This window comes from Varanus komodoensis, unplaced genomic scaffold, assembly GCF_004798865.1.
Source record: "Varanus komodoensis strain SLA01 unplaced genomic scaffold, ASM479886v1 scaffold1, whole genome shotgun sequence".
In the NCBI taxonomy this organism is placed as follows: domain Eukaryota; kingdom Metazoa; phylum Chordata; class Lepidosauria; order Squamata; family Varanidae; genus Varanus; species Varanus komodoensis.
This window is the reverse complement of record NW_025335268.1, coordinates 80,943,033-80,968,425: the sequence shown is the minus strand read 5'-3', so window position 1 is coordinate 80,968,425 and position 25,393 is coordinate 80,943,033. Positions and strand designations below refer to the sequence as shown.

Here is a 25,393-nt window from a genome sequence, read left to right as displayed (position 1 = left end):
TACCATAATGAAATAAGCCCTTATGAATTTTAACACTGTGCAAAGAATGAAATAAGTATTAAGCTAGCTACTGAGAAAGCACATGACACAGTGCCATCCACAGCTAAACTTCAAAATCTGCATTGCAGTTCATGGATTAAACAGGTAAGCATCTCATGCTGTATCAAGATAAAATTACTGCATTCATATCAAGATCAGGCACATCTCATTTGCTGCCTGGAGAATACAACATGTTCGTCAGCCCTGCTAATGCAGTATGTTTGCTGTTCTACTGATGCATTCCTTTGGTACTGTATGAAAGATTGATAAATATTCGCAGTCATAGTCAATCCCAATTCTACTAGCACAGTATTCTGTTTGGTACTGGCTAGTTAATAGTGATTATTATGTTTTCTGCAGGGTAATCACTTGTTACATCTAAGTTGTTTTGTGGTATACACCTAAGATGTGAAAATAAATAAAATGTGTTTGCAAGTATAGCTAGTGTACAGGTCTAGTCACAGAACTACAATTTAGCTTTGGGTGCACTGCAAACTTAATGGCAAACATGGCCAAAATATAATGTGAAAGCTGCCTTTTAGTTGTGCTGCTAAAATCAAATTGTAAAAGCCGTTTATGTACCTTCTGCTGTACCCACTCTGACACAGAAAAAAGAGAGGATTGAAGCATATTTTTGTACCTGTCAAATCAAGAATAGTTTAATACCAGCCATAAGACTGAAATGGCATGTTGCTTACATCCTGTGATTCCAATCCTATAGCTACTTATCTGCCGCAAGTCCCAGGCTTACTATGGAGTAGACATATATAACACTATATTTTAGGATTTTTACCTTTGTAAACCACTGAAGCAACTTTGGCTATTTGCTGGTATAGGGACATAAAAAGAAAAATGAAATTAAATGCATGGGACTGCATTGTAAGATGCGTATCACATGCAAAGTATCCCAGTTTGGTTGTATACTTATGCCCAGTTGACAGACAATGATGTTTGTGGGTTCAGCTGTTCATAGTTTTTTTAAAAAGTTTATATGAATACTAGCAAGTGTGGATATGCAATCATCTAAGGAACAGTGTACAGCCACTCATTTAATCTCCTATTCACTGTGAAAATCACATTTTTTTAAAAAAAATGCCAGTCCTCTATAACTCAGGCTGTGTTTGGTCTTTAGTGAGTTGCTAGTACAGATTGCTCATACCTAAAATAGAATCAGAAAAATACAGTTTAACATTTTTTATGAAGCTATTTGAAAAAAGCAAATATTCTTTACTAATTTGTCTAAGAATAATACATGAACTCATAGATTCTGTATGTTTCCATAATATGCATTCATTCTTTAACATTAGAGCTATACACATTCCTAAACTCTAGTACTTTTTCTGTATCCATAGGTACAGGTATCTATATCAACAAGCTGCTTTTGCTCAACTACATTTGATCAAAATGTAGCGCAACATGTTTCAAGCGGAGTAAATGGTTGTCTTCATGCAACTATAGACAAATAATAGTACATCAAAATATGACTAGCGTGAGTTTTAGGTAACAGTTATGATAGTCGTTAAGGTCTGCATTTAATAATGTACAGATACACACCAAGATGTACTAAAATAGCATAACATTTTTATAAGAAATATAACATGTAAATTAGAAATGCACCATTTTAGTAATGTGTCATAGTAAAGCTTTTGCATTATTTGAGCTTTCTTTTTTTTCTGCTTTTGATATACAAAATATCTAGAATAAAAGGGAAATGTGTTTGATTGACCCACTTAACAGGAGCTCTATTGAAGTACTAACGAATAAATGAATTTTAAATAGCTACAATATTTGCAGTTTTGGGCTCCTGCTGTGTAAACTGTCTGAAGAATTAGGTTTTTAAAAGAACAAAAACATGGCTTATTTTGGTTCTCCAAGGGCTATGTGTTTGCGTTCGAGCATTCCTTCTCACTATACAAAAGCTGTCTGCAAAGCCATGCAAGTTTCAGTTATCCTAAGATGAAATATATTCTCAAACATCTGAACATGCACACAGAATATCAGAAGACATGGAATAAATGTAGCCCCATAAATAAAATTTGGCAGTGCAGAACTAGCCCCTTCAAACTAGTGGGGTGGGGAACAGTTTTTCGCATAAATGCTCAAGGATCTGACAGATTCCAGGAGTATCTTCCAAAAAGCTGTATCATCAATTAATGTAATCCAGAAATGCAAGATTTAGATCTCAATGAGTCCTTGAACTAATTTAAAAGAAAATAAAGATTGAAGAAATTTCCCAGCTTTGAAGAAAAGCTCTGTGGAATCCTTGTGTTGGATCCAAGAAAAAGATTTCAGCCAGTTTCCTTCACTGGATCTGATTAAGGCCCTCAGCAATCTCTCTTCCTATACCAAGCCCACAAGGAGTCAAATATATAAAAGTTGGGCGGTTTGAATAAAAAATGGTTAAGTTTCATAGATTTCATGGCACCTTTGCCCGGACACTAAGCACACCTTATCCATTCAGGTGGCAGTGTCTCTTCATATCCATGTACAGAACTGATCTTGAAGATTTGCTTCAGCCAGGTATTTACATCCAATCCATTAGATATTTACATGTCCAGCTGATAGCTGGCTAGTACAAAAATTCCCACTGCTTCAGCTTAATGTTTAACCAATATCTGACATTACAATTTTGTAAATGCTGAATTGCTCTGATATTCAAATGTTTATGTAAAGGTGGGAATTAGGAAAAGCATGCACACATAATTCCTTTGACCTTAATGGTATGTTACTGTTGTTACAGAATGGAGAGATTCCATTAAATAAGTTTTCAACACAGGTTCAAGGATTAACTTGCGTATTTTCTGAAGTAAATGAGTCACTGGCACAGACTGAAAAACCATTAGATTTGTTTGTACTAAATGCTCTTTGGTGAACTGTACGCTGGAATACCTTGCAAAACTAGATGTCGCATAACTGCCACTCCATTTTGAAGCCAGGAAAAAAATCAGAGAAGGTTCTCTGAAGCATATCCTCAGAATGGAGTCAGAAAAGATGAAACAGGAAATGGTTACTTTCTCGTATCTATTCAGGATGCTCTCAAGTGAAAGCAAGTACTTTCGTAAGAGGCAGCTGAATAGAGACAATGTGAATCTGAAGTAATGAGAAAGTCCTATGTACATGTAAAGTTACCCTGATTCTTCCAAATGGCTGCCATGCTCTTTTAAAAGAGGCCTGTATGCTTAGGGAACAGCATGCTAGGAATCCTGTTAGGCTTAGTAAGGTATGATTCCTACCAAACTGGTATGATTCCTACAAAAAATACCTTTTTGATCCAACATTACTTAATACCAGCAGTTTTCAAGCTATGCTTCAATCAATACAAGGCTTTCTAAGATGTTTAATGAGGTATACCAGCTCCCCAAAAGACAGCTTACCCACTGTTATTGATCTTTCTTCAGAATGCATATTTGCACAGGAGTATGTTCTTGAACACTTCACAAGGAACCACAACAAGGCCCAACGGGAATTGCCCATGCCTTGCATAAAGTGGAGAGGGAAAGCAGTACCTCAGTGGCAGAGGTCCCAGTACTTCAGGTAACTCACACTTTTCCACTTTAGGTATTTAACATTGAACTAGAAATTGCTGTGCTTGTAAGCGCTCTCTATTTTGATGTGTCTTCTTTTTCATAAATGTACTGTGCATTTCTCCATTACCTGCAGTCTTCTGGCTGGAATCTTAAGAACCAGGCAATAGATTCTACATACCTGTATAAACTTTTGCTTCTGTTTTTAAAAGAATTGTCCTTCATGCCAGATAGCAAGCTGCTTTTTCAAATGAAGGAAGCTTTGCTGAGCAGTTTATAACTGAACGACAGTTGGCTGTTCAAAAGACAAAACACCTAATCCTCCTTTTCTAAGTTCTAAATTTTCAATGTGAGGATCCTTCACATTGCCCAGAACTGGTATTATATGCATCCAGATATTGTCTGCATTTCTCACACACAGAGTGGAACTTTTCCCTTCCTCCCTCCTGTTTTCAAGAAAGACTGTGCATCTATTTTTTGAATTACAACATATTACACATAAGCCTTTGATAATGCACACGTCATTCTCCCAGGCTTCTAGAATATAGCCAACTAGATCAGCTTAAGTTTCAAAACTTTCACGTCTTAATTGCCCTCTTTACACATCTACTTTGCATCTTTGTAGCTGCTGAAAATGCAACTGCATGGAAACATCTCTGCATGTTTCTTTGAAATTATTCCCCATGTTAGCATGGTAAAAATTGCTATAAACATACCTTGCTATAGGGAAACTTGAAACATCCTTGAAAACTGGAAATACCAGCAGAATAAGCACATATAAAAACTGCTGAGGATGAATCCTCTTATGCTTGGAGCAAATTATAGCAGCACAAATATGAGCTAGTATTAATACGAGATTTATAAATAGAAGATGCCCTCCCTTCATCACAATGTGCTTATCAAAACTGTTTACTGCTAAACATGTCAGCTATTATGTTTGCCACACCAAACCTTTTAGGCATAATTAGAATGATTACATAGAAAAGAAATATTGTTTAAATAGTTGTATGCATTCAGGAAGTTATATGCCTCTAAAATTTTATCTTCTAATCCTTGAAACAGATGCATCTAAATGCCTTTCTGTAATTACAGCAAACTATAGTATTTCATTTTATGGATGTGAAATTTTATTGTACAAGGGGACATTGGCCTTGGAGAACTGAAGGCCTGCATCTAAAGCTGCAGCAATGAAATCATGAAATTTCATACAGATATATTGACTGCCCTTCAAATATTTTTCCTGTTAATTCCTATATCACTTTAATGTTGTAGTGCCAAAACCCAGCATAATTTCATTAGTTTACACTTCTAGCATTTAGATGACAATTATATTCCATGTTTCGGGTTTCTGTATTACAAAGTCTATTTATTGACCTTCCTAGCTACTTGTCTGAAAAGAGATTTGCTCCCTTGCAGGGGATTATTAAAATCTTATTCTCTTTTATAGGTGCATTTATTTTATGCTGCCTTTATGGCCAGTTTGAAGTCAGTGAGTCATTAACAGGGGGCACAAAGTGCATTTCTTTCAGGATCAAGGACACAAGCTTCCTTACACACTTGCAAAGGCAAGCTACAGGAAAGGAGAAAAACCGAAAGGGGGGAGGGAAGATCTTTAAATGCTTAGGTAATGGATGACAAACCATTTTATGTGATGAGACAGTCTAGTCAGAGACAACTGAATACCAAATGGAAGAAACAAGCAACGGACAAAGACGACTGTCTACCGATCACAAATTCAAAGCGCATTTCTGCCTCAGCAACAGTGAAAAGGTGGCTTCAGTGGTGGCTAGTGGATCTAATGTCAATGCCGTGGTACATCCACTCTGGATCGTAAGCAGAATGTTAGAGGAACTGTCCATGGTGCTGACTGCTGTACTCAGCACCTTGAGGAGCTCCTTGGAGGTTCACACTACAAACTGGAGGTCTTACACCACCTCCACTGGCTCTTTTTTTCTAGAGCTGGAAGAGGAGATTGGGCTTGAGAGGAAGCTTCCACTGGCCAGGTCCCCATCCCTGATTTAAACAACCTACTATTCAAAATGCTTAGGGCTGAACAGTCATCATCCACTTACATTTGTAGGTAGTGAAGATCAGCAACCAGTGCACAATAACAAAGCTGCACGGTTGTAAGGGGACAAGGAGTTGCCATATTACTGGCCATGAGAAGAGGTGGAAAAACAATAAGGACACCTGACTGCTTTGTAACCCTGTTCTCATATGAACTTGAGGATTTTGAACTGTAAACAGATTTCTGGGAAAGAAAGTGGAGACTAAATTTTTAACAGTTACAAGTGAAACTGTTACACCAACACACACTTCTGAAGAGCACCTTAAAAATCAACTATCAGGGTTGGTAGATGCATACAAAAATTGATGAAAGAAACCATGGCTGAATTAATATGAGGTATCCTTATTTTAAGACATCCAAAATGTGATACTGCCGAGGAAATATTCTCCAACTCAGCAGTATTCTAGAAATATGCTGCAGAAGAAAGGAAGAAAAAAAGAAATGATGCACAAGATTTCCTGCCTAGGATACAAGGCACCACAAAACCTGTTGTCTAAGTTGAATGAAGTTTAAGACTTGCATTTATCATCCATTAATCCCAAAGCTTGCATGGATGATTCCTTTTGAATCCAAGGGGAGTATTCAAAAGCTGCTGTTTAAAGAAGGCAGCAAATGCACAACCCTTTGTGTGAACCTACATAAAAAAGTAGATGATGCCCCCATGGCATCTAGTTGATATTCCATACAAAAGAATCAGGAAGGAATCTGAATAAGTAAACATATCTAAGGAATTATGAACGTTCAAACATGAAAAAGCAGAACAGCACCACTTCCAGCAATTTCAGAGACATTATGAAGTTCTTTGGGAAGGTACTTTGTCCCAAGCTTGATTTAAATAAATTCATATGCAAAGGAAAATCAAATCTTCTTTGTATGATTGAAGAACTGCATAAATATATAACAGAAGAATGCTAATATTTTCTTTAAAATTGAACATACTGAAGATCAATTACAGTTAGGATGGTTCCATAGCAATTCTAATGTTAACTCAATGCTACCTAAGATCACTACTAAGATCGATTATTTACAAAATGCAAACCAATACAAAGCACATTCTCAGGGTACAGTAAATGTGATCTGATACCTTAAAACTAAAATGTGTTGCAAAGCAACAGTCAGCACTACCAAATGAGCAACTAAAAGAGAAGAATGGTTGCCATGCCAAACTAAGATACTATTTTACACATCAATAACTTATGCCTGGTTTTCAAAGATACGGAGCTTGAAATTAATCTAGGAAAAGTAGTGACAGCCTTGCATATGACTTTAGTGGAAGCAAATGCTTGATTTTGTATTAATTTTTATGTGATTTTTAATAATCACACAAAAGCAAATAATTCACACAAAAGCAAAACAGAAAAACAAACAGCAATGATAGTAGAATTAGTAAGCAACTACTTGATGCTGGTGTTTCAGAAAAAGTACCTGCCAAACTTCAGATCAACTGTACAAAAGTGAAAGGGAAAAACAAGAACATTGCTGCAATTTCAAGGTAATTGCATCATTACATTCCCTTTGCCTTAAAACAAATGTGGCTGCATTAATTTCATTCTCCTTTGGGTTTTGGAATGAATACTCTTGCCTACCACCTGAAGTCCCATCCTCCCTTTGTCTCTCCCAGTAGCAACTCTTGATCCTCTGTACTGCACTCAAGATTGTAATACATTAAATTCTGGGAAGCCAAAGCAACAGCATGGAGCTCTGTGTTGTATCTAATGGATGGACCCCCATGTGAGTGTAACTTATGACCAATTCACCTCAACTGAGTTACTCTACACATTGGATAACATCTTCTGTTCCTGCTATGAATAGCTTACATTTACTGGTTTGTTTCCAGTTGTGGTTCCTCCTACTGCATAAGACTCATAATCCTGTAGTGCCTTCTCAGAAGTGGAAGAGATGTATTTCTATGGATTCTCTAGCCACCTTTAAGAGTAAAGTCCTCTCAGATTTTCTCTTGATTGGGTTGGAGCTCTTTGCAATTGCAAGGGAGGTGCATGTGGCTCCAAGAAAAAAGGCAAGGGAATATCCCTTTTCCCTCTTCTTCCTCCCACAGAAACTTTGGCTTGATCAAAGAGCATCTAGCTTTCCTGTGTGTGATTTACATATAATGGTGTATGTCAATAGACTATTTCACTTTAAGGTACATGAGCTTTGACCACAGTGACTACATTGTCTTTTTAATCAAGAAAGGAGTCCTTCCACACTTAGCTGCTACAGAATTTATGCATGCATAGGTTCATTCTCACTGGTCAAAGGCAGCATTGACCTTACAAATGAGCTCTGACAAAGTAAAACCACAAGAAATAGTGTTCCCTGTACTTTGGTCTCGATCGTATCCAATTAAAGGAATCCCAATCTCAGATATTTGATGTCAGCACATCATTGCAGATGGATTTCCCTGGTATAGGAAGAACTGGATAGCTGGTGTGATGCAGTGGCTAAGCTCAGGTCTAGGACTCGGGCAATCTGGATTCTAGTCCTTGCTCAGCCATGGAGCCAATTGGGTGACTTGGGCCAGTCACAGACTCTCAGCCCAACCTACCTCATAGGGTTGTTGTGGGGTAAAACTGAAAGCAGGAGGAGAATGATGTAAGCCACTTTGAGTTCTTTAAAAAAGAACAAAGAAGAGATATAAATCTAGTAAATAAATAAATTGCCTGCATTGCCTGACATTTTAAGTGTCCTATTAGTATTATTAGTAGTATTAATTTCTATACTGCCTCACAGGCAAAGCTCTCTGGGTAGTTTACAAGAGTCCATAAAAAAGATAATAGCATATCATATAAATATATAAAATCAGAAAGCAGTATTTTAAAGTAGTGATTAGTTCACATCACTTTATACAACTTCTGATTACGCATAACACCCCACAGCTAAAGCTCTCTGGATGGTTTACAAGAGTTCATAAAACAGATAATAAAATACAATAAAATATATATAATCAGAAAGTAGTATTTTAAAGTAGTGATTAGATCACACTACTGTATAAAACATTTGATGATGCACAACTGTCTAGGTCACATGAAGTACTCATGCTGTTTTAAGCTTTTATGACATTAAATACCTGACACAAACCTAATATTCAGTGAGAAGGTGGTGTCAGCTATTTTGCCATAACATGCCATTATACATTCCTAGTTCCTCTCCCTGTCTAGTGTCGGTATGTGCATGCGCACACACTTGTGTACATGTGTAGATAGATATTAAAGGGCACACAAGTAAACTAACTCTGAAAATGTCCAAACTACTGTAATGCATTCTATGCAGGGCTGCCCTTGAAAGCTGTTCAGAAACTAAAGCTTGAGCATAATGCAGCAGCTGGAATCCTAACAGGGACCCATAGGTCCAAAGTTATATAAACAATTCTGGCCTGCTTGCTTTGGCTGAGGTACACCTGAGCCACACCTGGCACCAACACTGCCATCTTTTCAGCATCAGGTTAAAACTACCTTCCATCCAGGCATTTAAAATTATATGAAGGGATATCTCAGCTGTTTTAACATGCCTGCTTTCTACTGAAATGTTTAAACTATATTGTGTATAGTAGAATTTTATTCTGTGTTTTTTCTTACATATCTATCTTTATTTCTGTACTCTGATAAATTGTTGTGAACTGCCCAGAGAGCTTTGGCTATTGGGATATATAGAAATTAAGATGATGATGATTTATTTTGCAAACAAATGGCAAACTTTGGTGCCATTTTCTTGGTGGAAATTTGGGGTACAAATTAAATAAACTTTCTGTATAAATGAAGCAGTTAATGTAGTTCAATGAACCTCCTTAGACACCAAAGCAGCAGCAACCTCTATAGTGCTGCTGAAATATTCCTCCATCTCAGTAATGCCTCTTGGTCAACTTTCCATTCCATACCAATGCGCACACAGTGACAAACTAAATCCTTAGAGCAGGCAATGTCAAATCCATGAAGGTTGGTAGATTTAAAATTTGTACAGTTCATAAAACAACTGATCCTGTAAAAAGCTTATAATGTCAATACAAAGCTAGCACTTGAACATCTGCACTGTGTCTGAGCTGGTATAGGTGTTCAAGCAATGTAGCATTTTTCTGAGATGTAAATTAAGTCAATTTGGATCTTGTACTAAAAATGAGAGGGGGAAAAAACCACCACCACCACCCAAACAAACATAAAACAAGCACCCAAGTTACTGTACAATGTACTTATAAGAAATACAAAAGGAAAGAAAGGGTAATTGTTTCATCAGGCTATGCAAGCTTTTAATATCTCATTCAGACTTTCTATTGAGATTTATTAACCTGTCAAAACAAAAAACAATTTTACTACAGAAACAATTGCAGTTCATTTTAGAACATTCATTTCTCTATAAATAGAACATCCAGTCTTGTCTTTAAAAGGATTAAACCCTTCTTTTAATCCTTGCACTAATAATAATAATAATCTGATAAAGAGGCAGATGCAAAAACAACAATAATACAATGCAATACACAAGGTGAACATTAAAATCAGTTGAAATTGATTTTGGAAAGAAAGCAACTCTGATTTTAGAGGCCTATTTACAAGGCAGATTAATGGTCCTTAACATACCTTCCTGGAACTGAAATCAAAAAAACTAAGAGACCCTTTTCATGTCCTCACATCACATCACACCACAGATGTGACATGAGACACATCCGCTTCAAATGTCTAAGATTGGGTCTCAAGAATCCAAACAATTCTGTAGTAGAGCTGGTCTCATCTAGTCCTGCATTCTGTTTGTGTAGTGCCCTACCAGATGATCATGGAAAACCTGCAGGTAGGACACAAATGGAACAGCAACCAGCTTACTGCCCCAATACTGAAGGTAATATATTATATAGCAATACCATCACCTTCAACATCTTATCATCAATAATTTTATCTAGTCAACAGTTCAACGGCGTATGAGTAAGAAGCACATATTTGTCCTAAAACGGAGACCATTCTGCTTCATGGGATGATCCAGGATTCTAGCATTTAGAGGTCTGACTTTAGGAAGGGTTTCTTCCTACCCACTTTCTCCACACCATGCATAATTTTGTACACCCGTATCCTATCTCCTTCTGCTTACTGATTTTCTAAGCTAAACATCCCCAAACCTGTAATTTTTCCAGACAGGAAAGTTGTTCCAGACACTTGAACGTTTTTGTTACCTTTTTTCTGGCTTGTTTGCAGGTTGGAGAACACTGGTACCCTGTATTTAAAATACTAGACATGGATATTAAGCAATTTCATTGAATTGCAGCCATGCCTTGTTTTTAATGCATGGCATCTGATCTGTTCCTAAGCTAACAAGCTTATACACGACAGTTTTGTCTGGTGCTCAAAGGGAAATCCTTTTATTAAAATATAAAACTTTTACAGATGAATTTCTTCATCCCTGGAATGGCGTTGAGCCTGAAGCACTTTTCCAGTAATTGTTTTACACAAAGCCAAATATCACAAACTAGTTTCACATGGTGACTGGCTAAAAAGGAAACAAACTTTTGACAAACTACAGTTGGATTATTCAAAACAATCAATTGTTCATAAAAAAAGTTTGTTTAATCCATTTTCTGTTTTCTTCTTTCTTGCATAAATCTTAATGTATCAGATAGAAAAGAAACAGCTCTATAGAATTTATCACTCTTTATAAAACAGAAAACTAATCCAGCAAAGCCAGAATGTAAGCAAACTCTTTAATGATCACTAGTTTCCATGCCTTCTCAGTACTGAAGGACCTATTGAGATCCTCAATACCACATGGCCTTAATACTGAAGGACCATTTGGAAGATGGGAGGTTCCCTCATATGGCACAGGCTGTGGAACAGGCACAGCTGCTCTGGTATACACATGGAAATTGAAGCACTCGTATGCATACAGTTTCCATGGATTAGCACAGCATAAGAGACTTTTCCTAATATTTCCCACATTTTCAGACTTAGGGTGTGTGAGTAAGATGGTGATTTTCCATACTGCGCTGGGCTTTGACGCAGGAAAAACAGTGTCAGTTTATCACACCACTTCAGTTGACTACAAAGCTCAGCTAAACATGAGATAATAGAGGGCCAAAGCCGACATGTTTTTTCTTTACTCGAGTGTAGATGCAGAGGCCCTAAATCAGATCGGAACCCTTGCACAGGAGTAGGGAAACTTTAACCCTCCCTTGCAATTTCTACTACTGAAGCATTTGCAAAGTAGGCACATAGGTAAATAGAAATGTAAGTCTGTATTTATTTATCTACCCACATGGAGCTTCCAAATACTTGATGCATCCAGTATAGTGGTAAGTAAGGTTAAATGCTGGTGATTTATAAAGGGTAGTAATGGGGAAAAATATCACCACCACCACACCAGCAGAGTTCAATTATATTTCCCATCTCTTATGTTTATAAAATTGAAACCTAAGATACACTTTGCTTCCAAACAGTGATCTATAAATTGCCATTTACAATCACCTTATGATTGCATTAATTTCATAGCTGCTGGTCTTTACACTAGTATGAGATACTTTGCCCTTTTTATGAAATAAATAGTTGCATGCATAAGCTGTAATTCACTTTGTTGGCATTTTATGTACATCAATACATAACAGCAACAGCTGCAACAACAGCAACAACAAATGCATCCCATGGACTAAGAAGTGGCAAATAAAATAGGAATACTTTCAAAAGCTTTTTTTTGCGGGGGTGGGCAATACTGAAAACATGTCTTTAAAATAAAGGCTATAGTAGCAGCACGGAATACATTAGGCCTTTCAGAGGATCATGTGGGTCCCTCTAGAATAATAAATTACAGAACAATAAAAATAATGCTAACAAAGCAAGTCCTTGTTCTAGTAGTCCTCTGTTCTAAGACTATGAAGATGTGCAGTTATGACAAGCACCAGGGTAATTAAAAGAACAACATCCACTATAGTGAAACGATCAATACGATGAATCTTTTTAAGAAGAGGATTTATTCATGGCTTGCCAGAACCCAGAATAGATCTAAAAACATTTTATGAAAGAATTCCTCTAAATTAAATCTAACTATTCAATTGTTGTTCTTGACATCACCAAAACTACTCAACTGTCCTGAAAGAGGGAGAAATGTAACTCAATGAATACTTCATCATAAAAAGAGTTTTTAAAAAAATTATCCTCATTTCCTGTGCATAATATCTTACAATGCTTATAATAAGCTCCATAAAATAATTAGTCGAACATCCCCAGTGACCTGCTAATCTGAATATAATGCTTTTTACCAATATTGCATGCTTTCACATCAGCATCAAGTAAAGGGAAATAGAGCTGCAAAATACAGTTTATCATCCTGCTTCATATTTCATCATTTCTTTAACCAGCTCCTTGATATATTATCAAGACAAGTGAATCTATTCATTTCTCCCAGCAAACAAAAACAGGGACACCCCAAAGAATACGAGAGAATTATGACAGTTCTTCCCTTATTCCTCACCAGCAGCTAAGGCATGATGGCTTGACTAGACTTTCCCTTCTAAAATATTTGACTTATTTAGCTATAGGAAGAAGCTCAAGTCAATCCACAAATAAACATAGCAGAAAAAAACTGCCGACATCTGGCACACAGAATAGCTAAATTACTTTCAACGCATGCAGCGACATCTTAATTTCAACATAAACATAATATAAAAAGCAGGCTAGCTAGAAATGAGGAAATCGGCTAGCCACGAGTCTTATGACAGAAAGGAAAATTAAATGTCTAGCTTTGTTTATATCCTTCGCAAATACAAGTAAAAACAAAAGATGGCCAAAATTTGGGAAACGAAGGAATAAGCAATGTTGGGAAACATGCTAGCCATTGCAATCTTCTATTTGCTATTGCAATCTTCTCCTAGTTTTGTTGTAACTTGTACTAGCTGTACTCTGTTCCCACCCTTTCATGGATTATAAACAAGAATAATTCAAGAAATGCAAACTTCATGCAAAGTCTGGTGCCAGCAGAAGATACAAAATGTCTGTAGTTGCACAGAAATAATCCTTCTTTTGGACTTCTATAGAAAACAAAGCAACATGGTTTGCAAAGTTCATTGCACTACTGTTGAGAGCCAAACTAGGTGTTATCTGCAGGTATGCTAGACTACTACCAATACCTTCTTTTAACCAGGTACATCAGTTCAAATCCCCTTCTGTTCAAAACAACTTTCCAGGATGGATGGTGGGGGAACAACACTGCTGTTCTTCTTTTGCAGGTGATAATATACAGGACTCTCATGGCTTACACAAATGGATCAAAAAGCAGATGCAACAAGAAGGTTCAAAAGTTTCCAAAAACCTGCCTGGGTTCTTAGCATGCTCCCAGCTGCACTGGGTGTCACTGAAGAATTTCAGAAACTTTATTTTATATGTCATGTAGAGCTAAGGGACACAACTGGTATTACTTTAAATCTCCGTCTAGCAGATACATCTTAAAAAATTCAGACTCAGGAAAAGGAGATTGAGATCCATATCTTAATCACTCCGCTATCTTCCATTGCTAGGGATTTGATCTAGATTAGGGGCCCTCCACATACTCTAAAATAAAAGTATTAAAAAAGATGTAGCTGCTAGCCAGATTTTTCCTTTAGTGCTTTAGTTCCTATGTGTAAAATGGAAAATATGCTGGATACGAATAAGGTAAGAATTATGAGCTAGCAAATGAAAAAGCAGCTTTCTATTCCACTACCTCCTCAACCAGGCAATTAGTTCCTCCTTGCAGGGACGTGCATCATGTTTACAGGTTGATAATTTCTGATATTCTTCATTGCTACACATAGGCTCTTTGTACACGATAATGCAGTCAGCAGTAACATAGCAGTGAAAAATCTAAGGAGAAAACATTGTGTACAAAAGAACCCCAAGCACAGTTAGAGCTTTAAACCTTTCAGTTCGAGCTTAAAGTGGCAAATGTAATTGGCAGTAAGTTTTAATGGATACAACTAACAGGAGTTGCATTAGGGCAGCACAAATTAGCCCATTATACTCAGCCTGCAAACCAAACACCCGGAGACATATAAATAAAGGAGCTCTATGGAATGGAAGACCTGCCTTGAAAATTAGCAAATTTATTTACTGCTATACCCTTTAATGGCAACTTGCTTCAACACTTCTCTAGCCCATTTCAAAAGGCTGTACATATAATAGCAAGATAAGTATCTCTTAAAAATGAGTTTTTCTTTGAATCACCAAGAATCAAATGTATATGTTAATAAGGAAGCAAAAGCAGTAAGGTAATCTACCATCAATGGATTTATTTACATAAAGCTTATGGGATACGACTGGAGTATCTAACCCCTTCTTCATCATAGAGAGGGTGGGGACCGGCAGAGATCTGGGATGCTGCTTCCTGCAAAGAAACAAGGTATGCGGATAGCTGCAGCACTCTATGGCTCTGCGGAGGGGTGAACGGAAATGGCTGCATGAACTTCATTCCTCACCCCACCACTTCGCATTAGTACTTCTTTGGCAGACCGTGCAACAAGAGAAATACTCTGCCTCCCTCGGGACTTGTACTGGCTGTGGAATCATTGTCTATATTAAATAGTCCCAGGGTAAGTTGAGTTGGGTCCTATGAAGGCTTAGAAATTAAGTATCAGCCAGATGCAGTATGAAGAGTCTGGTGGACACTTGGAGGTAGCTGGAAAGACTAAGGGTAACATCCTCAGACCTAGCCATCAAAGTTCCACAGCTCAAGGAGACAGGGAGAACTTCAGTACAAGAACTTCAGAACTCTCCCTGACAACTTCAGTACTAGAAGCCTGCCAGGTGGGAGAATGTGCGTGCATGTGAGCGAGGGAGGGAGGGATGGCCTGGGCAAATATTCCCTACTTCTGTAACATATCAGATATGACTAGGGAATGAATTTTCCAGAAACACAAACCAGGCACATGATTCCTCATTTGTAGTAGTAGTAGTAGTAGTAGTAGTAGTAAAAGGACTACTCCAATGTCTGAAACCAAGAGGAAATAAATCACTTTAGCAGCTAAGATTCAGTCCATTGCACAACCTTTAAAATGTTATGATTAATGCAGTTGAAGCTTAACATCTGGCTTCTTCAGTGTGGTGGCCTGTGGAAAAAAGTTGCTTAGATGTTGTGAACCACTCAGAGAGTTTTGTAATAATTAAAATAAAATAAAAACGTAAATGTTTTCCTAATCAGGCTTAGTGGATATGCATGACTGTTTTCCTTCCTCTCCTACAAGGACGCATAGCCCCTGTTGAGATCAGGACCACAGTGCTTTATGAGAAGGGAATGTAAGCTTCTGCCACACCTGTTTTTTATGCAAAAATTCTGCTCACTTGCCCCACTGGGGGATTTAAAAAGGGGAAAAAAGTGTATTCAATGGAGAGTTTCCCCACTTTTAACAAAATCCCACCTTGGCCATGAGGAGTGTGGAATTCTTAAAATGGATGGAGCAGCTTAAACTCTCCCATCTGGAAATACTATAGTCCTAATCCGAACTGGGGTAATGCATACTTGCAAGAGAGTAGGGAAAGCAGACAGACATAACTCTACTTCATGATTAAGATATTATTTAGTGTCAACCGAAAGATTCAGCAAGTTAAATTGTAAATAAATACTTACTTGGAATCCAACACACAAAATGATATGGAAGTTTCTATATCGTACGGAGAATACTTATGAACTTGTGTATAAGATCTCAAATGTTGCATGGAGAACATTCTATGTTTGTGAACTTCAGCATTCAGATTTATAGACATATTGGAAGTAGTTAAAACATTCTTGTTACTGTGTACTATACTATGCAGAAGCAAATCAATACACATTTGCATTACAAGCTATTATATACAGTGAAGATTGCAATCTCTGCCAATACTTTCCAAATGCATTTTTAAAGTTGCTATCAAATCTCTCCCAGAACACATGAAGATCAAAACATGACCTGGATTATATATTGCTACTATTATTTTGTTATTCCTACCTTTTCTGGAGATGGAGGTGGATTAAACCTCTTTGCACAGACTAAAAACACATCAGGCTCTGGCTTGCCATTCTTCACTTCAGGGTCATCTCCCAATACAATATGATGAAACAAATTAAAGAAGTCTTTGTGTCGACCGGTTTTCATTTCAAATGACACTCGAGACGAGCTAGTGGCAACAGCTATGGGCACATTGTGTCGATGTAGATGCTGAATTAGTTTTTCAACTCCTGTAAAACACAAGTATACCCTTTAAAATACACTTGTACAAACAACAGTTTATCAGTTCTGTCCTATACTGTCATACACAATATTTCCCGCTGTCAGTTTTTCTGCACTTTTGGGGTTAAATGCATAGACAAGACCAACATTGTTGTTTCTGCCTATATTACATACATTTAAGTGACATACAGACAAACTGCAAATATTCAAATAGAATCCCAAAAATAGTACCTTAAGGATAAATATAATGGTAAAGTTAATATTGACGCTATTGCCATACAGCAAAATAAGTTAGGCAGGTTTGCAGGAGACTAATTCTGTCACTGAAGTGTGCTACAACCATACTTTCTGCAGAGGAATTGCTTCTCTAGCATTTGTGCTATGGGTGATATTCAGATGGAGTTTTTCCATGTGAGAGGGGTGGCCACCTCCTTGTATGTCGAGAAGTTCTACATACATCCGTTTATAAGAAAAACCTTTCTGTAGGACATCTGACCAAGCATAGGCAGGCCTAGCTTTCATGCCCAAACAAATTGAGCCTGGGACCTTTGCTATGAGAAGCTGCACCACTGAGTTACAGTCCTACTTCCAAAAAGACTGCTCTTTCTTGTATATACTTCATGAGCTACAGCTTTACATTTTACCTAGAAAAGCTCAACTCATACTCAAGATTGAGTACAGGTTGTACATGTGTTGCTGTTGGTGTCTTGCAGTGATGGTGAACCTTTGAGAGACTGAGTGCCCAAACTGCAACCCAGAACCCACTTATTTATCACAAAGTGGCAATACTGCAATAAAACCTGAATACTGAGGTTTTAGTTTAGAAAAAAACAGCTCATACATTAACATCTTTTGTCTTAAAAGAAAAACACAGTAGCAGAGAGGAGGAGTCATATTCCTGTTCAGCGATCCCAAGTCGGGGGACACCGGGCTTGCTTGCGCCCAGGTGTGCACACTCCCTCCCTCCTCGCCCCAAAACCAGCTACTGGGAATGCCACAGGAGCTTTGGCGGTGCTTGAAAGTTTCCCGGATGGGCAGAATGCGGGGGAGAGAGACCTAAACTAAAGGTGAGAAGAGGCTATCGCTGATCCCTTCCACTCTTCCATTGAGATCTTCCTCGAGGTGCCCCCCCCCCCACGATGCTGCCAAGTCTTGGTGAGGTCAGCAGGGGAGGGAAGACCTGCCACACGTCTACTCCTCTCGCTTCACAGCACTTCCAGCCTCCACTTTTCCTCGTTTTGGCCTCCCTCACAGGGAAGCACCATATCAATCCCAGGCACCCTCTCTCTCCCCCTCACTCCAGCTGCTGCTCCACTGACTCGACCCCGTCACTCACTCCCTTCTCCCAGCTTCCCCCGACCTGTGGCCACAGGTGCAGGAGCCCAGCCCAAGAGGGGGTGTGTGGGCAGGCGGGCACGCGGCTGCCTGGCTGCGCCTGTGGCTACTGAGCCGGCAGGGTCCCGCCACTGTGCGAGGAGGGCAGCTTGGGCGGCCGCTCACATGCTGCAGGCCGGGAGGAGGGGGAGGCGGAGGCAGGAGGAGGGTGCCACCACCAGTGCTCGGCACACCCGCTCGCCGCTCGCCCATTCCCTTCCTGGCACACCTGCTGCAGCTGATGCACCTGCCTCTGGCCACCTGTCCGACGCTGCCTCTTGCAGCGAGTCACAGCTAATAAGTGATGTGGTCGCCTGGCGCTGTTACTCTTTCCAAATATGTGTATGGCTGCTGCGGCAATGCTGAGAGGGCTCTGCGTGCCTGCTGTGGCATGCGTGCCATTGGTTTGCCATCACTGGTGTTTTGTCTGAACTCCACTGTTCTAATTACTAGGTACAAACAACTCGCAGTTCAAAACTAATAATAAACCATGGGTTTCTGATGGGTTGTTCATGATTTACAAATTCTAGATTGGTGACATAGCTAGGTTTACACATCACATTTCAAGAACAGTCAACACTTGAGTATCATTGCGAAGGGAACAGAATATTAGACCAGTGGTTCTGTCCTGAATATAGTATGGCAGGATTGAAACTGGTACCATCTAACAGGAGTATAGCTAAACTTTCTGAAGATCCACATTGGTCCTGTGTTAGTGCAGCAATGGTATGATGGAATATTGGCCACAGCAACCTGAGTGGCTGGTGGGATTTGCCAGAAGCAAGCACAAAGCAGCTGCTGAAAGGCATTCGGGAGAAAAAACGTGTCTGAGGCAGATAATTTTAGAGTGTCACTAGAAAATAATAGCAATGGAAGAATGTTTTCAGGAGTGGCTGAGAACTTGGGGAAGACAATAGCATAGCAGCAGCTAGACAGGGTAGCTAAGGTAAATATGGGCAAGACAGAAAAAAGCCAGAAAGTATGGGGAGAAGAACCCTAAAAGAACAAAGTACCAGGGGTAACAAGCCCTGGGTGACAGTTGGGACCATCTGAAGGCAGACCAGTTGCTGGACCAGATCAAAGAAAGTCTAGTAAATCATCATTAAAGTTAATGGGTGTAAATCAAGTATTACTAGAACATCAGACACTGATTGCTAGGCATGTGTGTTAACTGGTATGCACCCTGACAGGGGAATTGGTTTAATTTTGATTAAAGTTAGAAACTATAGCTTTTAGAACTGGATTAATGGTAAGAGTAACATAAAAACCCTAATTTCAAAAAGGGTTCATTAAATAAAGCTTTGTAGCTTTATGGTGCCAGTGGAAGAGAATGGCAAGACAATGTTGGATTTTCTTCATTCGGATGTTAGTAGCAGTGGGATGGTCCGAGTGAAAAGGGATATTTCTCCATCATTGATAGCTACAGCAGTGGGATTACTCCCCCGCCACCCAAAAAAAGGGGCCTCAGCTAGAGGTTTTTTACTTTATTTTTTTGCACAGGTGCATATTTTGCTTTATATAGAAAAGTAAGCTGGAAGGAACAAGTTTAAACCTCAGCAACTTTAAACAATGATTAATCACACATGTCAAATTAAGAAGTCTGAACACAGACATAGGGGAAAAACAACTGACAGGATGAACTCTCATGGGACTACAGAAGCTTTCAAAAGGAACTATTCAGCATTTTCTATCTGAAAGTTCTAAAAATACAGAAGACAAAATCTCACAAATTAAACTTTTTTCTTTTCCTCCTCCTCCTCTTTCTTCCCTTCTCTCTTTGTTCTTTTATCATTCCCCTTGGTGTCTGTCCTCTTTCGAGTTGGCTGAAACTGGGGTGGCAATAACTATTCTGGCAGCATGATTCTGTTATTTATGTATTTTGTTCTCCATAAAGTATTAATCATGTATAATGATATCAAAATAGTCAAAACATTGACTACAAATGTTTTTTTTCTACCTACCCCTGTGACTAATTTTGTATGCTTCCTGGGACCCTCCAAACACAGTAACAGCACTTTAAAATCACTTGTATATCTGGATACTAAAAAAGTCAAGTTACTTTTAATTCACTGTGAGTATATAAATGTCATTACACTGCCTGGTCTATACTTGAACCGCTATTCTGAAAAGCTGTTGAAGTTTTATTAACCAGTTTAGAAATAAACACCCGTTTAGAAAATATTTATCAGCCTCTCACCTGAAACCCTGAAATCCAGGTGAAATTAAAAATATGTTTGTTCACATGGCGCTACAGGAAGCCCAAGGGTCATACTTGAAAAATGGAGCAATGTGCATATTGCTTAGAATTTATTTAAATTGTCAAACAGGCCTCCGTTATATTAAATCCAAAAAAAGGTACTTTCAAAGAGCTGAATATTCTGTGAAGATGCTGGAGATAAAAGGTAATGAATACCAGGATGGAGTGATTTCAATGAAGTCTCATACAGTATACTTTCCTGACCCAGCATGCATACTAGTAAGTTGCTTTAAAATTAAAACATACTGATTTGCAACTAAATAGAGCATGCATACTACCTAGGAGCATAATCGGAAAGCTTTGATCATGCAGCCCACATGTATTTTGCACTGCAGACATATCTGCATAAAGGCATGTTGGGATTGTAGAATTGTGAAATTAATGGATTTCTGCTTGTCTTTTTTTATACAGCTTCAGGGACACTAAGTAACTTTACTCCATTTCCAAGTGAGGGTCTAGAGGTTTTTCCAAAAAGAGTCACTGGATGGAATAGGAGATTGACAATGAATAGCCTTGTTTGCTTAGTAAAGTCATAAATATTCATAACTGATTATATTACAGATTTCAGGTGCAGATGTAAAACAGAACTACAAGATAATCTCAGGAGCCCTTAGAAGATGTCTTTGGTGAAATGTAGGGTCATATTTCCTGCATCCCAGTTTCTCTGATGATTTGCCAGTTCTTCATTCAAGAAGGAAACCCAACATAATAAATACAACATGGCCTATCATATTAAATTTGAAATACTTGACTCCCGAAGTCATATTTCCAAATTTCCCTTTCCCTTTCACCCATCTATTTAAAAAGCTTTAATATGTCTTTGATATATTTAGACCTCTTTATAAAATATACTATGACTTTTTAAAAGATTTCTCATAATTCAATTTTTAACCAAGCCAATCCTCAAATGAATACAGTATCAGCATAAAGGTGGGTGGTGTTAAAAACTGCACAAATGCATGCTTCTGAACTTCTCACAATCCCCACTAACATACTATGACTTTTAAAAGATTTCTCATAATTCAATTTTTAACCAAGCCAATCCTCAAATGAATACAGTATCAGCATAAAGGTGGGTGGTGTTAAAAACTGCACACTACCTCCATTTCTTCCCCATCTATTTGCCAGGAAGTGAGAGGACCAGATGCCATGATCTTAGTTTTCTTAATGTTGAGTTTCAAGCCAACTGTTGCACTCTCCTCCTTCACCCGCATCAAGAGGCTCTTTAGTTCCTCTTCACTTTCTGCCATGAGAGTGGTATCATCTGCATATCTGAGGTTGATGATATTTCTCCCAGCAATCTTAATTCCAACTGGTGATTCATCTAGCCCAGCCTTTCTCATGATGTGCTCTGCATGTAAGTTAAATGGGCAGGGCGACAGTATACAGCCTTGCCGAACTCCTTTCTCAATTTTGAACCAATCAGTGGTTCCGTGTCCAGTTCTCACTGTTGCTACTTGACCCGCATATAGATTTCTCAAGAGACAAATAAGATGGTCTGGTACTCCCATCTCTTTGAGAACTTGCCACAATTTGTTGTTATCCACACAATCAAAGGCTTTAGCATAGTCAATGAGTTTTTCCGGAATTCCCTAGCTTTCTCCATGATCCAGCATATGTTGGCAATTTGATCTCTAGTTCCTCTCCCTCTTTGAAATCCTGCCTGTACCTCTGGTAGTTCTTGGTCCACATATTGCTGGAGCCTAGCTTGTAGGATTTTGAGCATAACTTTGCTAGCATGTGAAATGAGTGCAATGGTGCAGTAGTTTGAACATTCTTTGGCATTGCCCTTCTTTGGGATCGGAATGTAAACTGACCTTTTCCAATCCTGTGGCCACTGTTGAGTTTTCCAAATTTGCTGGCATATTAAGTTTAGCACTTTTACTGCATCGTCTTTTAAGATTAGCTAGAAGAGATAAGAATGCCTTCTTAAATGAACAGTGCAAAAAAATAGAAGAAAACAATAGAATAGGGAGGACCAAGAGATCTCTTCAAGAAAATTGGAGATATGAAGAGAACGTTTCATGGAAAGATGGGCATGATAAAGGACAAAAATGGCAGGGACCTAACAGAGGCAGAAGAGATTAAGAAGAGGTGGCAAGATTACACAGAAGAACTATACAAGAAAGAGCTTAACATCCCTGATAACCACGACGGCCAGACATCCTGGAATGTGAAGTCAAATGGACCTTAGGAAGTCTGAGCAACAACAAAGCTAGTGGAGGTGACAGTATTCTTTCCTCAGCTATTTGTAAAGCTTCCTCAGACAGCCAGCACTGTTTGCTTTCTTGCATTTCTTTTCTTTGGGATGGTTTTAGTTGCTACCTCTTGTACAAAGTTGTGAACCTCCATCTCTAGTTCTTCAGGCACTCTGCCTATCAGATCTAATTCCTTAAATCTATTTGTCACCTCTACTGTATATTCATCAGGGATATGATTCAGGTCATGGCCTATTGCTTTTCCCTACTTTCTTCAATTTAAGCCTAACTTTTGCAACCAGAAGCTCATGATCTGAGCCACAGTCAGCTCCTGGTCTAGTTTTTATTGACTGCATAGAGCTTATTCTGGTTGTCTTTTGACTTCCTACTTTAGCAGTGCAAAAATAGGGATTCAGTTTTACCATCACAGCGATAATTAGGTCTTATTAAGAAACTGCAATAGCTCAACATTTCCTGTAGATGGTACCCTGTTTATTGCGATGTAAAAGGTATACAGGATTTTCAAGTACTCAGCTTCCATCTTGTTCTTTTATCTTGACCAGTTACACTTTTTTATAATACCTATGGGTGTTACATTTCAGACAAAATTTCTAGAAGTTGCTAAAATAAGCAATCCAAATAAGGTAGTATATGATAGTCTTAATCATATCCGTATGTTTAAGACAAATGGTGTCTTGGTGACGCAACAGCCCAAGGATTTGGAAGGATTTTTAAAACCTGCAGAATCTGCTGTTATCGATTAAAAATAATAGACGTATTGATGGAATGCAAACAGTTCATTACATCTCTTTTGTTTCCTTAACATACATACATACATACATACATAGTCTTGAAATGTAACAAGCATGTACAAATCAGTATGAATATAAGATGGATATAAGGGAACCCACATTTTAAATTTAGACAGATATTAATATACATATCTGGTAGTCACATTACAAGAAACTGTCTTAAACACAGTATAAATCCCAATGGCAAATTCAGCGAGCAATGATTCTCTTATGCTACTGTGTAGTTTCGGAACTAAAACAGAACACAATGCAACAGCAGAAACCATAACTGACAGTGTATTTTACATTGTATTTCCCTGTAAATCATGGTATTTCTACCAACCAATGAGTTTGTAAGTAATTGCTTATATTCAAGATGGAAAAAGCAAATCTCCATTATGCTCACAACTCAGGTATAGCTGTGGGATGATGTATTTGTTTCTTGTCAGCAAAGTAGGATCTATCTGAAACTCTTTGGCCCTTAAATAATAATTCCCAGAAATCTGTTAATGCTTCTCAGAGATTCTTTATTTTTTAAGTATTACAGCTTTCGATTTCAAAAATGGAAGATTACTGTGTGTTGACTTTTTCAAAAAGCATAAACATTACTTTAGCAACTGTGAATTACTGAGTGAAGGCAAACTCCAGAAATAGTTTATACTCTGAAAGAAGAAACTAGTAAAGAACTCCAAAAATGTAGTGGTAATTTAAGAAGTATTGCTAATACTTTTGTGTCTGCTGTAAGAAGGACTCATGACATCACTACCAGTTGAAGATATTGGTATCAATTCATCCCAAGGTTATGTTACCCACCCCCCACCCCCCATTTTTAGAAAATGAATGGGGAAAAAACATTTACTTGAACAAGACATGGATGAGAAAACAATGATTCAATAGCCTGGCAAAAGTGCAGTCTTGTTTACAGAAATAGCTCCCATCCCATCAGCTTTCATTGCTCTATGCTTAATATAGATGTAGTCATGATATATCACACACACAATTTTAATATTTTAAGAATACCATGAATCTTAATTCATTTTTAAGAATTAAGAACTAATTTACACTGAAAATTCATTTGTGTTTTTTGCAAGGGGTGTTGAACCTCAGATCTTTAGATCAAATTCAACCAACCTGGAGACTCAAAAGGTCCTTTCTGTTACTTCACAGTGTCCTTTCAAGAAAGCCTAGCAAAAACTGAAAGGTTGACTCTTGTCTCAAAGTCTACCCAGATAACCTGGCAGGAGGAACTTACCTTTCTACCTAACACTATAATTTGCTGAGGGGAAGGAAAAATTGTTCATGGGCATTTGTGGCCCAGGCAGTCAGACAGAATGAGGCATTCACTTGTGATAACAGGATTTGTGCAGTGCGAAGAAATGATCAAGGAATAGCTTAAAATATGTTGTAACTAACCATGAAAATATTCAGAGTTGTCAAGAAGAAAATATTATTTTTCTTCCTCTTAATCTAACTGCCATGTTCAGAAGACAACAGATGGAACTGCTGAAAAGTGCATCATATTTATTCTTCGGTTCTTGGAAGAAATCTCAGTAATTCTTTTTTAATGACAATTTTCTTCAAACTTCCAAGGCATTAGGAAAACAACCAGCACATGAAAAATGCTATTTTGTGAAACGAACAATTAGAATTAAGACTACCAGGATTTAATTTGATATGCACAAATCTAACAAATTACAAACCTGGCATCAATGCAGCTGTGGGAAATATTTCTTGTAGCTTAATTTCACCTTCATACACTAATTCCTCTTTGGTTATTGGAAGGTCTAGGGCATCTCGGATTATCTCTGCTGCTTCCAATGTTTTTTTACCCATAACTAAGGATTTCACATCCCAGGTGTAGGTCTTTCCAAAGCGGTCACAAATTTCTTGGTACACAACAGTATAAAGATGTTCAGTATCTAAAAGACAGACAGACAGACAGCAGAATTAGTAACTTTATGCCACTGGTGTTTTATCACTCAGATTTCAAAACATTGAA

At 38.1% G+C, this 25,393-nt stretch overlaps 1 protein-coding gene across 1 annotated transcript in view; it reads right to left on the bottom strand.

The window, feature by feature from the left end:
• Nucleotides 1-25,393, bottom strand: part of LOC123024630 (pseudouridine 5'-phosphatase) — a 54,388-nt gene that overhangs the window by 9,475 nt on the left and 19,520 nt on the right. Inside the window, exons 2-3 of the mRNA XM_044432616.1 lie at nt 25,095-25,313; nt 16,553-16,782 (exon numbers count right to left, since the gene is read on the bottom strand). Of these exons, the coding sequence (XP_044288551.1) occupies nt 16,553-16,782; nt 25,095-25,313 (449 nt within the window). The remainder of the gene's footprint in view (nt 1-16,552; nt 16,783-25,094; nt 25,314-25,393) is intronic.